The 18,104-nt window shown below is 43.2% G+C and overlaps 1 protein-coding gene across 1 annotated transcript; it reads left to right on the plus strand.

The window, feature by feature from the left end:
* Positions 1 to 6,831: 6,831 nt before the first annotated feature.
* On the plus strand, positions 6,832 to 17,709 carry prtfdc1b (phosphoribosyl transferase domain containing 1b). Its single transcript, XM_072687025.1, has 9 exons — positions 6,832 to 6,917; positions 8,056 to 8,162; positions 8,417 to 8,600; positions 10,257 to 10,322; positions 13,539 to 13,556; positions 15,204 to 15,286; positions 16,192 to 16,238; positions 16,341 to 16,417; positions 17,284 to 17,709. Exons 1-9 carry the CDS (start codon positions 6,864 to 6,866, stop codon positions 17,329 to 17,331), a joined length of 684 nt encoding a protein of 227 aa, XP_072543126.1. The 5' UTR covers positions 6,832 to 6,863; the 3' UTR covers positions 17,332 to 17,709.
* The last annotated feature ends 395 nt before the right edge of the window (positions 17,710 to 18,104 follow it).

Below are 18,104 nucleotides of genomic sequence, written 5' to 3' on the forward strand. Positions count from 1 at the left end.
CTCACCTCAGAAAGTGCAGAGTTGGTCGCTGGAGAGGAGAGATTTGAAGGTATATGAGCGGAGGGAGGCTGAGCTGTTGTGCAGTGCTGTGAAGTGTCGTATGTGATGGAAAGTCGGAGAGGAGACAGATGGAGCTTTAAAGGTGTGGCGATGAAATGCTTTTTCTGATGGAATAAATACAGGGGGCGAGACATGGCGCGAGACAGGAGAAATGAGGGCAGTCATCAGAACTGTGGCAGATGATGCAGTGTACCACTTTGTAGCTCACTCGGATAAAAGAATCAGAATTAGAATCAGAATTAATTAGAATTAATTAATTAATTGGGTTTATTCTAATGTTATATAGAGTTAATTACAGGTAGACACTCTCACTGACCACTGACTTTGTTTATTTGTGTTTATTCTAATGTTATATAGAGTTAATTACAGGTGGACACTCTCACTGACCGCTGACATTATGTTTATTTGGGTTTATTCTAATGTTATATAGAGTTAATTACAGGTAGACACTCTCCATTACAGGTCAATTACAGGTCAGACACTGACCGTTGACTTTATGTTTATTAGGGTTTGGGTTTGTTGTATAGAACAATGTTACATAATAATGTTATATATGTTCATAGAATAGGACTCTCTAGAGCATGAACATACATGAACCTTTTGGCATCATACTGCCTAATTCCAGGCGTGGGCTAGAGGGGTATAAAGTTGAGAAATTGAGAAGCTGTCGAGCAGCGGGAAAAACTGTTCTCTGGAATGACGATGGTGATCCATCCAGTACTTCTGGCATGAGTTAGGGAGTTGGAGTTGGAAAGGATGAGGTGGGGTGGTGATTATCATCCAACATCCTGACCTCACTAAAGCACTGGAACGCAACCAAATCCTCACAGTAATGCTCCTATAAAATCTAATAGAAATGCAGTTACTCCAAGAAAAGCTGGATCAATACCCTTGATTTCAGAAGAAACAGTGAATGAGCATGTGTCCAAATACTTTTGTCCTTAAAAAAGCAAACTTCAGACACCATTTGGGGTCATTCTCCTCAGAAGAAAGTACCGCTTTGACTCTTGATAGAGTCCCATTTCCCATTTCTGCTGCTGAAGGTGTGAACAGTGAGGTGTGGACCTCATGATCCTGTGGAAAGGGATGCAGCACTCCACATGGGCTGCGAACACTCACACCTTCTCGCTATGACACTCACACACTTTGTACCTTTGCTGAGGAGCCTGTCAACAGAGCTGGAAAAGAACATCATGTACAAAGGTTACCGAGCGTGTGACGCCGCCATGCTGAGAAACGCTGAGGGAAAGGGGGAACGGGCCTGGTGTTTTTTAAGCTCCAGCTCCAGTTTTGGGATACGAGACACATTTCTGAAACTGTTCTAAAAATTCAAACAACACAACCATAAGAGGCTGACAATTAAATGATGCATTCTGAGGAACCCACAGAAGAACCGTTAGATCAAAGCATGGTGAGCTGCTGTAGAATATTAGCTGTGCTTAACTGTCGCTGTGTTTCCATACACTAAACAGTCCACAACAGGTTCTTTGCGTGAAGCCATGAAAGACCCAAGGAACCCAAAAGAACCATGTTTAAAACAGGTGGAACTCATACTGGATGGTAGATGTAGTACATGGTGGAACTCATACTGGATGGTAGATACAGAACATGGTGGAACTCATACTGGATGGTAGATACAGAACATGGTGGAACTCATACTGGATGGTAGATGTAGGACATGGTGGAACTCATACTGGATGGTAGATACAGAACATGGTGGAACTTATACTGGATGCCAGATACAGAACATGATGGAACTCATACTGGATGGTAGATGTAAAACATTGTGGAACTCATACTGGATGGTAGATACAGAGCATGGTGGAACTCATACTGGATGGTAGATACAGAGCATGGTGGAACTCATACTGGATGGTAGATGTAAAACATTGTGGAACTCATACTGGATTGTGGACCAAGAACATGGTGGAACTCATACTGGATTGTGGACCAAGAACATGGTGGAACTCATACTGGATTGTGGATACAGAGCATGGTGGAACTCATACTGAATGGTAGATACAGAGCATGGTGGAACTCATACTGGATGGTAGATACAGAGCATGGTGGAACTCATACTGGATGGTAGATACAGAGCATGGTGGAACTCGTACTGGATGGTAGATGTAAAACATGGTGGAACTCATACTGGATTGTGGACCAAGAACATGGTGGAACTCATACTGGATTGTGGACCAAGAACATGGTGGAACTCATACTGGATGGTGGCTATAGAATGTGGTGGAACTCATACTGGATGGTAGATACAGAGCATGGTGGAACTCATACTGGATGGTAGATGTAGGACATGGTGGAACTCATACTGGATGGTAGATGTAGGACATGGTGGAACTCATACTGGATGGTAGATACAGAGCATGGTGGAACTCATACTGGATGGTAGATACAGAGCATGGTGGAACTCGTACTGGATGGTAGATGTAAAACATGGTGGAACTCATACTGGATTGTGGACCAAGAACATGGTGGAACTCATACTGGATTGTGGACCAAGAACATGGTGGAACTCATACTGGATGGTGGCTATAGAATGTGGTGGAACTCATACTGGATGGTAGATACAGAGCATGGTGGAACTCATACTGGATGGTAGATGTATGACATGGTGGAACTCATACTGGATGGTAGATGTAGGACATGGTGGAACTCATACTGGATGGTAGATGTAGGACATGGTGAAACTTCAGCTGAACCTGTGCTTCAATTTTCCTTCAATCCGCGCGACAAGGCCATGAAAACACATTCGTCAGAGCCCAGGTGAAGTCGTCTCCAGCAGAGAGCCGGTGCTGTGATGGGATAACACTCAGATTGGATAAAAATAGCTCTGGAGTTCTTCTCGTCGCCCATGGAAACAGGATCACAGCTCTATTTCCTTGGCAGGTCCTCTGAACCTTTGGCGTGGAAGCCAGAAATTGCTCCCACTTTATTGGAGATATTCCAAACCCAGACTTACAACAGCACCCTGAGATCACACTGGCCATTTTATGAGCTCTATCGGCCATATAGGTCCACCGTATACACTGATCAGCCATAACATTAAAACCACTGCTAGGTGTAGTAATGAAGCAGGAAAAATGGTATAAATCTGAGACACCCCGACAAGAACCCAACTGTGGTGTTCTAGACTATGACTCGGTCAGAACATCTCCAAAACATCAGGCAGGTCTTGTGGGGTGTTCCCGGTAGCAGTGGTCTGCCCACCTCACAACGTACAGAACCTAAAGGATCTACTGCTAACGTCTGAAGGTGTCGAGATACCACAGGAAACCTTCAGAAGTCTTGTGGAGATCATGCCTCCGCAGGTCAAAGCTGTTTTGGCAGCACAAGGTGGACCTAAACCATATTAGGCAGGTGGTTTTAATGTTATGGCTGATCGGTGTAGGTGTGTAAATACAGACTGTAGCCCATCGGGTTAGTGGACAAGCTAATGTACCTTTCAAGTCCTGGTATCAACAAGCTTTCGTCCACTTTGGCCTCGTCAGTTCCCCCTGTAGGAGGCCTCGATGTGCTTGTGCTACTTAGTTAACAACAGGAGATGCTAGGCTAACCTTGCTAACAATTGCAGGACTTATGCTGAGATGAACTGAGATGTCCGAGTAGGAAATTTACACTGGAAGAACCGGATTTCCTTTTCAGAAAGTCGGGAGAGCCTCACCAACCCGGATGGTTGCTCTGTACATCGTCAGTAGTAAAGGCAGTGGTGTGTGTCTGAGTCTCTGAGTTAAATCAGACGTATACACTCAGTACTGTCCAACTTCTATCTGTAGATGCGTTTCCATGGAGTTTGGATGTGAAAAATACCACGTAATGCTCTTAACGTCATAAACTAGTATTGCTAACAGTGCTAATATAGGACAATGCTAACAGTGCTAACCTGGGACATAAGGGATTGGACATATTTTCGTTAGATTCACCACAAAACACATGTTAAAAAAACGTCGGACACGTTGTGGTGAACTCCGAAGTTTTTAGCGAACATTTTTTTGGGGGGGATGTTTTAAAATACTTTTTGAGACGTTGAGATGTTGGCATCGACACTACGCAATTCAAACAGCGAACGAAAGCCACTAGAAGTTGATGAAACTGCCACAGTGGCAGATTTGTAAATGAACCTTCACATTCCTCATCGACTCATCGATTTCTCTGTTTCTAGGGCATCCGCAGAGCGACAGGGGATAAAGAGGATTCTGGGACAAAGAACTGAGGAACATGAGAAAAGATACGCCTGAGTCAGATGAAGACTGTAGGCTGGCCTCATTCTTTCCCTCCAAATATCCGAACAGCAAATCCAGCATTAGAAAACGTCAGTGATTTACAGAGCTGGAACTTCTGCAGTGCGTCTAGAGTTCGCTGGTCTGGGTCTGTACTGGGGTGGGATTACACACCCAGCTAGAATGCCCATGTGGGGCCTGTACAGGTAGTCCAACGTTATGGCCCCACATATGGATGCCCACCAGGGTCAGTGATGGGACCAGGAGGGGTTAAGCATGGGTTAAGCATCTGGGATGTACACTGCATATCTCCTTTAGTGTCTTGGTTCCACTCAGTGGTTCCTCCTCATGTTCTCCTGTAGGCTGTAACGATGTAATGATGTAATGAAAGGGTTTAGGGTTCTTTAAGGGTTCTATATAGTGCATAATACTTTGCTCTTGTATTTGTTGTATATATACAAGTCAAAGAACCCTTTTCTGTACTGTATAGAACCCCCCCCCCCCCCCCCCCCCCCCAAAAAAAAGGTTCTTCAGAGGTTCTCAAGTGATGCCAGTGTCTCTATATAGGCTCTTTCCTTGGTTTTCTCATTGTAGGTGCTTCCTCGTAGAACCTCTTAAGAAATGTAGCTCAGGGCAGCACCGCAAGGGCTCTGGTATTGCTATGAGTCAAAGAACCCATATTCAGGACCGAGAAGGAGTCGACCAGCCTCAAAGGATGACCCCAAAAGTCACCTCCATCACATGATCTTTGATCATGCCTAACGCTTCCTCTGTGTGTTATCATGGAGGGACTAATGGGGGATAATGGAGTCACTCAGCAAGACAGAGTTCCTGATTTTGTGAAGGCTAACTGCAACCAAAGCACTGCAAATCCATTCACTGCAATGGGTGATGTGTGTGTGTGTGTGTGTGTGTGTGGGGGGGGGGGGTGTTAACAGCATTAGGCCCAATGGCCGCCTCCATTAAGCAGGTCTCCTTTTCAGGCCTCCTTATCAATAGGGGGTTTCTAAGCATCTCATCTGGATGAAGAAAAGGCACATATGTATGCAAATGTGGTCTGTGAGCTTTCTGAGACTTCAGCTTTATCAGTCCTACATGATCCATTTTACCAGGCCCAGTGAAGAGCCAGCCATGCCGTTCTAGCTTATAGCAGCCTGTTTTGTCTGGACTAAAACAGGGCAACGTCAGCGAGGCCACGGATCACTCTGCTTGTCTGTGTGCTCTGAAATTAGCTTTAACGAGCCAGATAAGCTTTCAGCAGGGGAGCTGATGGTCTGATCCAGTCACTGGTCTGATCAGGCGAAAATCACAGAGATGCTCACAGAAATGTGTCCTCCTACTTCCTTCTGATGGATGCTAATAGGGAATCCAAGACAAGGCAGGGCATGGTGTTAGTCTGGTCATCCGGAAAGCCGAAACTGAAATAATGAAAAAGTTTCAGGTGCAAAAAGTCCTCGTGTTCTAGGTTTCTTACCATGCAGAACATGTCAGCACATCCAGCATGTTTCAGCACTGTGAGTGAAGTGTATTTGGTCCTCTTTTTTATGGAAGGTAATTTCTTCTTGACCTATAAGCAAAAAGTAATGGCTTTCTTTTTTAATTTAATGTCATCATTCTAAAATACTATCTCAACATTTGGACAAAATAAGTCATGATGTGGAGATACTAAGTCAAAATTTGGAGACATTCTCAGTATTTCAAGATAATAAGTCATAATTTGGATAAAAAGTCAATGTTTTGAGATGCTAAGTCAAAAAGTAGAGACAAGAAGTCATTATTTTGAGATAGAAATCTCAAGCAATTTTTATCTCGAAAAATAAACATTTTATTCAGCCATTATTACAAGATAGTAAGACAAATGTTAGACAATAAGTAAGAAATAGAAAATGTTTAAATAAAGATTACATTAAAATATATAATAATTTATTATAATAAGAAGAATTAAAATATATATTTATTTATTTAATTAATTAATTAATTTAATTATTTTTTTTCCTACAGGCCAAATCTGGCCCACATGAATGTCAACATGTTGATAAATTAACTCGCAGAAATCATCTCAAGGTACTAACATCAAATCAATAAAAATATTAAATATTATCATTTTTTATTAAATAAAAAAAGCTTTTATTTACATCAATATTTTGTAGTAAATTTACTATTTTGTAGTAAAAAAAAAAAAAAGCTCCAAAATGAGGAAAAAGAGCGAATCAGCAGACGATAATTGAATTGAACTCAGAAAAGGAATCGAATACGAGCTTTTCCCTCTCGAATAAAGATCCACCTCAGCAAATTAGCAGAATTAGCTAAAAATAATATTCTTTAATGCGCAAAAAAAAACTGAACTGAGAAACTTTTAAACTGTTCATTGTGGCGAAATAGATTCAAAAGACTCGGCTCAAAACAACGACTCTCTGGAGTCGAAAGATCGACTATTCAAATCCGTGGGATCACTAAAAAAATTAGGAATCGATTCGCTCACAGGAATCGGACATAGCTAAATGACTCATGAGTCGTTTACCGCTAATGGTGAGGAGGGTCCGGGGAGCAGTTCCGAGAGGGAGACCCAACATGGCAGAACTGTCGGTAAACAAACTCCCGGGCAGCGGAGACAGAGGCATCGTGGTAAACAAACCTGCAGTCTTTTACACTTTTAATTGATATTAAGCTGAAACTTGTTCAAGAAAGGCTTCAAACTGGCACGTAGTTGCAGTTCAGCCTAGTTGCTAAGCAATATGCAAATAAGGCAGCAAAAAGTGGTAGTTTTCTGTTTCTGTGTGAATATTTCTGTTCTAAATTTAGAGCAAAGTTACTGGTAACGAAACTGAAACGTGTTTTTATCACATTTGCTGCTATTTAAAATTGAATTTGATTGAATTTGAGGAATGAGGAGCAGTTCAGACTTTAAAGGAGGGGTTCGGAACCAACTGACAGAGTATTAAAGGAACCGTCTGCAAAAAAATCTAATGATCATGATTGATCAGTCACCCCAAATCCAGTCGATCAGCTAAATCAGGTTTGCTATCTGACCTGTGCTTCTTCAGTTTACAGTAGGAGATGCTAGGCTAACATTGCTAACAAACACTAGACTTGGACTGTCACCAATATCACCTCTGTAGAAAAGTGTTTGTCTCTAAAGTACAGTTTTAATAGATTGATGAAACAAATATATAAATATATTCAGCCATAGTCATAGTGATAGAGATGAGATTGGTGACAGTCAAAGCCCAGTGTTTGTTAGCAGCATTAGCCTAGCATCTGTGGGGTCAGTAATCAATCATGTTTGTTGGAATTTTGGCCAAACTATTGCTTTAAAGGAACGGTTCAGGGCTGGGAGGCATTGATACAATTCAGTATCAGAATATTGTTGAAAAACAGACTATAATAATCACTCTGTAACAGTATCGGATGATGTTTAAGTTAGCATTAGCAGCTAAGCAGATTTTATAAAAATATTAGGGTCAAAAGTAAACATACAGGCTCATGAATATTCATGCAGCTCACCTAATATTCATTTAAGTGTCAATTGGCAAGTTGCACCTTGACCGGACACTTCTGGCCGCCATCAGCAAGCTTCTGTCAGAATTCTGACGACTGATCAGTTTCCCTGGCTGCAAAACAGCCCCAGAGCATGATGCTCCCACCACCATGCTTAACAGTTGGCACAGTGTTCTAGAGGTGGAATGCCTCACCTAGCCTAGAATTGAGTGAGAGCTGTTTTCGGCTAGCAAACCTGGTTATTCGTATGTCCCGTCATCAACAGATCCCTGACAGCTGGCCTGGGTATCCCCTGGACCTTTTCACCTTTCCAGAGCATTACTCTGGAGATCTGGACTGTGTCTATATTCCACACGGTGTCATCATGGACAGGTAACATTATCTCTGTTCTTCTTAGTTCTGGGAACCCCAAACCCAGCAGCCTATTGTTGTAGCTTCCTTGGGCAAAGCTCAGCGTTCACTCCATGGTCAGTCATGATCGGCTGTGTCTTCGAAACAGGGATGATCTGCATTAGAATGAAATAGGCCCACGTATATAGCCTTGTGAAACCCCCTTGCTCAGGTTTTTTTTGGGGCTTAAATTTGATGTTTCCTGGGTTTTGGATTGTGCCGTGTTGTTGTGGCAGGACGGAGAGACTGGCCAGGAACATCATGGATGACCTGGGAGACCGTGACATCGTTGTCCTGTGTGTGCTGAAGGGGGGTTATCAGTTCTGCGCTGACCTTGTGGAGCGCATCAAAGTCCTGAGCCGCAACTCCAGCAAGTCTCTCCTTATGAGGGTGGACTTCATACGACTGAAGAGCTACCTGGTAAGAAGCATCGTCCAGCATGTATCTCCTTGGAAATGTACACCAATCAACCATATCATTAAGACCACTGAATGATTTTGATTATCTGGTTCTGGTGGCACCTGTTAGGCAGCAGGAGTGGCTCTATTAGGCAAAAAAAATGGACAAGCGTAAGAATCTGAGACACTTTGACCAAAAACAAACTGTGATGTTCTAGACGACTGGGTCAGAACATCTCCAGAACATCCGCTGGGACCATTTAGCAACACCATAGCATCCAGATACCACTTGAGCTGTATAGATTACACAAGAAGAACCTACGCAATATTAGACAGGTGGCAATCACAACATTTCGTGCTTAGCAACACTATAGCAACCACCTGGGATTCCACTGCAACCACTTAGATACCATATGACCCTTTCAGAGGTCCTGTGGAGTCCATGTCTTGAAGGGTCAGAGCTGTTTAGATTACACAAGGGGGGAACTATACAGTATACGGCAGGAACCAACCATAATGTTTTGCACTTAGCAAACCTATAGCAACCACCGGGCATTACGCTGCAACCACTTAGCAACGCCCTAGCAACCAGAGACTACAACACACTCACAGGTCTTGTGGAAAGACGGCAAGGAGTCAGAAACCTCTGGTCAGGCGAGGTATGTCCTTTCCACTTCTAATGCAAAATTGAGCCTTAGACTGACCGCTAATGTGTCTCACTGTGGTCATATACTGCCCTTATAGGGCAGTGCAAAGAAACCCCCTATGGCATAAAAGGTTTCTCATCCCATTTCATTTTTATCTCCAGTTTCTTTACACTTCAATCAGATATAGAGGCATATTGAGTGGAAGTAGGCCATCGAGAAAGATAGCGAACATCAGCGAAGTGAAGGCCATCCCAATCAGACTCTTCAAATCGCCGTCACACTCTGATTTCATGCCCGGCGTCTCACGCTGGTCTTGGCAGAGAAACACTTCGCTTTGAAGTCGGATCACGCTCGCCCTGATCCGAAGCCAAGTCTTCTTTATCACAGAGACGGAGGCCCAGAGCCGATCTGCCCTCTGCAGATCAGATTGTCCAGTGCAGTGCCTTTATGCGGCAGCAGAGGGCGATACAGCACAGAGCATCCTCCTTCAGCCGTTGGGTGTGAGGAGAAAGGGAGGGCTTGTGCAGCTTGTGGATCCACCTGGGTGGTTCTAGCGGTACTGTGATGTTTGGGTCAGGGGGTTGTGAGAGCCATGGCTATCCTGTTCCTCTTGATGTTCAGCCTTTTAATTTTACAGAAGGTCTGATGTTTGCCCAAAAAGTTGTATTTTAACCTCAGCTGTTCACAGGACAGTTTTTCCCAGAATGCATCAAGATGTTTAGATGGCTCTTCAGAAAGTTATTTTCATGGTAAGGATTTAGAAAATGTCGTCTTCTGATGTTTCTTTCATGAAGGCCATATTAGTGGAGCAGTCGCTGCACAGTAGAACAGTGCTCCACCTCTCCAGAGTCTGATCAGGCTTCCTGAAGGTCTTTTACAGTCCAACAAGGCTTCTGATGTTCCTGTCTGTCCACCCTACCAGCTAGTACAGTGCAGTAGTACTGAGGAAACTGCTTCCCGAAACCTGTCGCTATCTTCTTATAGCCTGTCTGAGGTTTCTGAGAGCTTCTGTGTGTTTTTTTCTGAACTAGAATGACCAGTCGACGCAGGACCTCCAGATAATCGGAGCGGAGAGTCTGTCTGTGCTGAGTGGAAAGGTGAGGACATGATGAATTCTGGTTCATTCTCGTTAAAAATAAATAGACAATAAACAATTTGCTCATTAATTAGGATCGGCCATTGTCTGATTGCAGACAGTTGGTGACGAAGTCCATCCAGTGTTACAAATAGCTGTGATAAGGGAGTGATAAGAGAAGAGCGTGAGGAATCAAAGGCAGGCGGGCAATCAAAGCCATCTTATCTGTGGGACAGTAAACGTCCATTAACCCTTAGAAGTGTAGAGTCGTCACTGTTGTTTTCCTGTAATTATGTTTAATTACATGACTAATTACATGGTAACGTGATAAATTACACTCACAGTTTAAATAAAAAAATATTTTTAGTTAAAAGCAGCCCAGAGTTGGGTCACATCCGAAAACCCTGTGCTTAGTCACTATATGTATACACCAGGTTGCACCAGTTGCTGACAGAGATGTGCAAATGCACACACACACACACACACATGCACAGCTTGTTTAGTCCCGGTAGAGAAGTACTGTACTAAACCACCCCCCCAGCATTGAGAAGCTGTGGAGCAGTAGAACAACTGTGTTCTCTGGAATGATCGTGTTGGAGCTCCATTCAGTACTTTTGGAAAGAGTTGGGGATGATGAGGTAGGGTGGTGATCATCATCATCATCATCATCCATCATCCTGATCTCACTAATGCTTTTGTTGCTGAATGCAATCAAATCCTCACAGCAATGCTCCTCTAAAATCTAGTAGAAAGTCTTCTTCTCTGGACAGTAGAGACAGTTACTCCAATATAGCTAAACTGACGCTCAGCATGTCGTAGCCAAGCCAACGTCGGCGAGTCGTGGCCAGGCCAACGCTCAGCGAGTCGTGGCCAAGTCGGCGCTCAGCGAGTCGTGGCCAAGTCGGCGCTCGGCGAGTCGTGGCCAAGTCGGCGCTCGGCGAGTCGTGGCCAAGTCGGCGCTCGGCGAGTCGTGGCCAGGCCGGCGCTCGGCGAGTCGTGGCCAGGCCGGCGCTCGGCGAGTCGTGGCCAGGCCGGCGCTCGGCGAGTCGTGGCCAGGCCGGCGCTCGGCGAGTCGTGGCCAGGCCGGCGCTCGGCGAGTCGTGGCCAGGCCGGCGCTCGGCGAGTCGTGGCCAGGCCGGCGCTCGGCGAGTCGTGGCCAGGCCAACGCTCGGCGAGTCGTGGCCAGGCCGACGCTCAGCAAGTCGTAGCCAAGCTGACGCTCAGCGAGATATATACAGCTAATTTTAGCGAGTTACAGCAAACTGATTTTAGGGAAGAGAAGGATATGGGCTCTTTAGCCCGTATAACAAGAAAAATGTCTGGACGTTGCTTCACTTCACAAAGCAAAGACACCAAAAATTCAGGCAGAATCAAACAACCCTACATTTAGGTGTGGTCCTGTTATTTAAGGCTCGAGATGATCGAGACAGAGAAATTAGCTTGTCAAAGGTTTATCATAGCTGAGTCCCGTATAATAGGATAAGAGGGGCTTACTAACTGGCTCAGAGCATTTCCCAATGGTGATTATCTCCCTGAGAGAGAGAGAGAGAGAGAGAGAGAGAGAGAGAGAGAGTGTGTGTGTGTGTGTGTGTGTGTGTGTGTGTGTGTGTGTGTGTGTGTGTGTGTGTGTGTGTGTGTGTGTGTGCATACTCATGTTAGCGCTATTCATATCATTGGATGTCTTTGCCTGTCTTTGCCCTGTTAACTCGCACTGAGAACCATTACTGCTGTGGTCATTAACCCTTTGGCAGGGCTACAACGACACTACCCTATTAACATTGTCCCAGCACTGTGAAAATGACCCAACTTAATGACCCAGCAGGTTCAACCAGCATTAGTCTAAGAAAACGTCATCTGTGAGTTACTTTGGGGTCCTTCCCAATTATTTTGATGCCAAATTCCGATCTAATTGGCCTAGACACTGATGTGGGATGGGCTAAAAGTTTAGACTCGGCACTTTCCACACCGTTTTCCACTCGTTTTAATCGAGTCAAAAATAGGCATTTGCTATTATGCTACTATCAGTGAGCCGTACCTGACTTCTAAGGGTTAATCTAAAGGTAAATCTGGCTCTCTCTCAGATCTCTCAGACGTAGCTGAGACCCAGGAGGATGTGGTCCGCGCTTATCTGAGGTTTGGTAGTCCAGCACCCTTTGAGTCAGCGCCACATCCATCTCGGAGGTCAAAGGTCAGCGGACTGGGCGTCAGAACATAGGAGTAGTGTGTGTGTGTGTGTGTGTGTAGACCTGACTCGCCCCTGCAGCTCCCACTTTATCAGCGTGTGAGGAATCTCAGATTGGTGTGTCATTCTTTGTAGGAGCAGTCAAAAGTTCGCTCGAATCGCGGTTCAAGTCATATTAAAGGGCCCGTTCAACCTGCACAGAGCCGCTGCCGCTGTCCTCCAGTGCTGTCTAGAACCTAGAGTCTAGAGCGACGTTTCTTAGACGATACTGGTTCCACGCACCGTAATTCTGAATGTAACTGGTTGATTCCTGATTTAGTTGGTGGTTAGTTTAGCTTCAGTTCTACCAGTGAAGACCCGACCAATGGGAGAGCTGGTTTTAAGCAAGACTCTACAATTCTGATTGGAGAACGTTTTAAGATTTAACCCTTTTGTTGCCACCAGGATTTAACAATGGTCTAAAAGCACTTCCCAGAATTCATTAGGCCTTCTCTGAAGCTACCTAGAACACCTTGAGGGTTCCCCGCTGGTGGACAGCGGTGATGTAGTAAAACAGAGGAGTGTTTGTTGTTGTTGTTGTTGTTGTTGCTGCTGCTTGTTGATGAGAGCGGCTCAGACAGACTGACCTTAACGTCCAAATCAGATTACATCCGTCCAGAAGCAGCAGCACGTTTCTGTCTGACCAACGCCACCCTACTCCATCTCTCTGTCTCTGTGTGTGTGTGTGTGTGTGTGTGTGTGTGTGTTGGGAAGCTTTGCTCTACATTAGGACATGTAGAGCAGCTCCGACTAATATGATAACATGATCAAATGGAAATATTATCATTGACCATTTTTATTAGACTTTTTATTAAATAAGAGAATTACAGTATTGTTTTTTTCGCATGTTTAATATTCATGCTTTCTGCCATCTATTAATATGGTTCTGTACACATAACGCAGCTGCATTGTGAATGGTTTTGTATGTCCTGTGCTAAATGTAATCCGTTATGATGATACTCTGTTCACTGATGCTCTCCGTTAATGATCTTTTCTCTCTGTGTCTGTCCACTGAAGAACGTCCTGATCGTGGAGGTAAGCTCTTGATGTTTATTGTGGTCCTCCTTTCAGCTCTGTGTGTGTTTGAATGTCGTCCGAAGCGAGAGGGCGGGCCGGGCGGACGGACGGACGGACTGCATCCTTTAAAGGACCAATTATGTTGTTTTTCCACTGCGAGTGAGCGTTTCAGCGTCCACTCGAGCTCATCTCATTACAGCGGCTATTATGCTGCCCTCTCTGACCCAATCATCCTGGCGTAGATCATTATTCCCTTATCGCTGTGAGCGCAGGCGGCGGCGCGGCACAGTAAACAGCCCAGTTTTATTCAGGGTAAACTGAGTTGGTTCAGAGTTCTTCTGTTTCTAAGGGGCCACCAAGCCCAGACCCAGCCATGCCAGGTTCAGAGAAGAGCATTTACATTAGGTTCATTTACATGAACTTTATCTGTGATTTGCTCTTTATGTCCTTTGGTCATAATTTTAGGTATTTATTAATTACAGTCCTGTAAATGTTATTTATGTTATTGCTGCATCATTTGCATTAGTTTGAATGTTGTATACTGTACTACACTCCGCTGTACTCTACTATACCTCACTGTAGTTTAATCTACTGTACACTGCGTTCTTATATTCTACTACACTCCACTGCACTCTACTGTACTGTACCACACTGCAATATTCTACTGTACTGTACTACATTCTACTGTACTACATTCTGCTGTACTGTACTACACTCTTACACTGTACTATACTCTGCTGTACTGTACTACACTCTATTATACTGTACTACACTGCAATACTCTGCTGTACTGTACTACACTGCAATACTCTACTGTACTACACTGCAATATTCTACTATACTGTACTACACTCTGCTATACTCTACTGTACTACACTGCTATACTGTAATACACTCTGCTATACTCTACTATACTGTACTACACTCTACTGTACTCTACTGTACTACACTGCAGTACTCTACTATACTGTACTACACTCTACTGTACTCTACTACACTGCAGTACTCTATTGTACTTCACTTTACTATACTATACTACACTCTGCTTTACTCTACTAAACTGTACTACACTGCAATACTCTACTGTACTACACTTTAGTATACTGTACTACACTTTACTCTACTGTACTACACTTTACTATACTGTACTACCCTTTGCTTTACTTTACTGTACTACACTGCAATACTCTACTGTACTACACACTACTATACTACAATGTGCTACTCTGGAATACTTTGCTGTACTATACTGTACTGTATTCTGATGTACTGTTCTCTGTCCTACTGTACTAAACTCTGCTACACTCTGCTGTCCTTTACTATACTCTGCTACACGCTGCTATACTCTGCAGTCGCTATACTGTAGAACACCTCCAGCTGAAACGACGCCACAGACAGCTATAAAAATACAGTAGCGTCCAAATACATTCATAAGTAGTTTAATGACGCAGAAAGCAGACAGTGCTCAGACAGCTGCCCTGACCATTTCACACACACACAGGGAGAGGGGGCCAGCGAACAGGAATGCACTGTGTCAGCAGTGTGTGTGTGAGTGTGTGTGTCAGTGTGTGAGTGTGTGTGTGTGTGAGTGTGTGTGTGTGTGAGTGTGTGCTGTACTGTAAAGTTAAACAAATCTTTATGAACTCTCTCCCTCCCGCCCTGCAGGCCATAGTGGACACGGGGAAAACCATGAAGACTCTACTGACCCATGTCCGAGCCTTCAGACCCAACATGATTAGAGTGGCAGGGTGTGTTTGTGTTTGTGTGTGTGTGTGTGTGTGTGTGTGTGTGTGTGTGTATTGCTGTGCTCAGTATAGTTCATTTTTACAACACATTGTCCAATATCTTCAAAAGTCTATGGCAGTATCTGAGGGGCTGAGGAGGTGTAATTATCATGTGATAAATGATGTTATGATGACGCTGAACATCTGCATCAATCATAACGACAGATTTGGATTTATTTTATCAAACAAATAAATCAGTTTTTAAGGGGAATTCCAATTTTACAGTTAAAATTTAATGAACAAACTCATTTAGAGTGGGGGTTTGGTGTGAAACGCTGGGTTCTAGATAACCTCCCCCAAGTCAGAGCTGGAGTTCTACAGTGGAGGAGAACGAAAGCAGACGTCTGAAGCTCTAATAAAAGCTCCTCACAGAAAGTTCTTCACCTAATGGTGATGAAGACGCTGCCTGATGCTTGAGACACTGTTCTACCAGAGTTCTGAGAAGAGTTCGGCTCTAGAACCTGCTTTTAAAACCAGATCATTAAAATGGTGGAGGGATACATGCTGCCTTTAGGGTGTAGTGCAGCTACAGAAAGTAGTCCCTAAAGAAACCTGGATTAGTTGAGATTCTCTATTCACTATTTTACCATCATCATCATCATCATCATTCCATATAAAACTTGTGTAGCTGCACTGGTGGGTTTGGATAGGATATAAAACAGTGGCTATATCTGTGTTGTAGTCATGGCGACCAACGCCTGCTTCCATTCACCACCACTGTAAGGGAACCCAGTCTGAATGACTGCTCAGATCTCAGGTTTTTGAGAACTGAAGCTGAAACTAACCATCAGTAATCATGACCGAGCTCCTTTACGGGTTAGGATCTCATGTCTTCTTGTGCTCACAGCGCTTCTTTATGTCTGTTGCAGTTTGCTGGTGAAAAGAGTGGCGAATAGCTCGGGGTGTCTGCCGGACTGTAAGTAATTTCATTTCCTCCTCTTCCTTTAAAAGATGCTAATTAGGATCAATAAGGTTTATCTCAGGAGTGTTTCTTTGCAACCGCCTCTCTCTGCTCCAGATGTTGGATTCGAGATCTCGAACCGGTTTGTGGTCGGCTACGCTCTGGATTACAATGAGTACTTCAGAGATCTCAATGTAAGCTTCACACTGACCCACAGTAATGGTCTTACTGCAGTGATAGAATGTCTGATAGTAAAGTGTAAATGCAGTCATATCTCAGATGAGGCGTAATTAATTGTTCCATTTTAAAGAGACAGATTATTTAGTTTCCACTATTAATTATTTAATATCCAATGTGAATAATTCAGGATCCGTTGTGAATTATCCATTATCTGCTGTGCATTATTTAGTACCCAATATGAATTATTCAGTATCCATTGTGAATTATTTAATATCCACTGTGCATTATTTTATATCCAATGTGAATTATTTAATATCCACTGTGCATTATTCATTATCCACTATAAATTATTCAGTACTCACTGTGAAATAGTCAGTTACTACTATAAATTATTTAGTATCTACAGTGATTTATTGAGTGACTACTATAGGTTATTATAAATGATATATTATGCAGTATTTACTGTGAATTATTTAGTATCCACTATGAATTATTATGCAGTATTTACTGTGAATTATTTAGTATCCACTATGAATTATTTAGTAAATACTATGAATTATTTAGTATCCAATACGAATTATTTAGAAAATACTGTAAATTATTTAGTGTCCACTAAGAATTATTTAGTATCTACTATGAAATATTTTGTATCCACTATGAATTATTTAGTAAATACTCAGAATTATTTAGTATCCACTAAGAACTATTTAGTATCTACTATGAATTATCCAGTATCTATGTTCAATGTGAGTGGACAATGAAAGACGGTGAAAGGTGCTATTTTGAGTGTTCTGTGGGACGCATGGACCCAGATGTGTGCTCCCACAGAATGAGCGCTAATGTCTGTCTCTCTCTCTCTCTCTCTCTCTCTCTCTCTCAGCACATCTGTGTGATCAGTGAGAGCGGGAAGCAGAAGTATAAGGTTTGAAGTGGAACCTTGTGTCCTCCCTGCAGGCCTGTTGGCTTGGGAGCCCTGAAGGTTCTCCATAGATCGCACACGACGCAAGGAGGAGACTCAGCATTCCAGATGTTCAGAAAAGCCTTTACTGCCCCTGTTTGTTGTGCAAAGTAGCATAGCATGAGCAAGCCCAGATCTATGCATCGTGGGATACAGCTGTTAGCGTCCTAAACTAGTTAGAACATCCATCCTAGGCCTCTTGAACTCACAAAAACTACACGACTATTTCATATATATTAAAATTGCCTGGTAGCAGTGCTGTGTAGGACAATACAACCATTGGACATGGCCTACAGTACCCGCTCATCACACCTGACATAAACCTACATCAACTTTTATAAAGCTTTATTCCAGTGTCATCGTCCGCTTTATGTTTTGTTTCTTTAAGGGTTCTCTAGTAAAGGCAGCGGTCCCACATAGAACCATTAGAACTCAAAGAACCAATTTGGATGCTTAAATGTTATTTTAAGCAGGAGGGAGGAGATTACGTACAGGTTGGGTAACTGGCGAAGAAATGAGAAGAAATTGGCCAAATTGGGAAGAAAATTAAGGATAAAAATTTATTAAACACTTTTTAAAGGAAAAAAAAAACAGTTAAAGTTAAAGTTGGGCAAAAAACTTGTATCTCCGTTTTTAGCATTTTTGATTTTTCTCCGTAATGCGAATCTGGCATTTGTTCCTCAGCATGTGTCAGAATTTCAGGATAAATGGACCAATGAAAATGCTCCAAAATGACTTGGAAC

Source organism: Salminus brasiliensis, chromosome 9 (assembly GCF_030463535.1).
Source record: "Salminus brasiliensis chromosome 9, fSalBra1.hap2, whole genome shotgun sequence".
Lineage (NCBI taxonomy): Eukaryota > Metazoa > Chordata > Actinopteri > Characiformes > Bryconidae > Salminus > Salminus brasiliensis.

Bases quoted from the DNA above. Each gene is read 5' to 3' on its own strand.
- prtfdc1b (XM_072687025.1), top strand. From the start codon at position 6,864: ATGGCAGAACTGTCGGTAAACAAACTCCCGGGCAGCGGAGACAGAGGC. The intron at 15,287-16,191 runs GTGTGTTTGTGT...TGTCTGTTGCAG, and splicing joins AACATGATTAGAGTGGCAGG to TTTGCTGGTGAAAAGAGTGG. The intron at 16,239-16,340 runs GTAAGTAATTTC...TCTCTGCTCCAG, and splicing joins CTCGGGGTGTCTGCCGGACT to ATGTTGGATTCGAGATCTCG.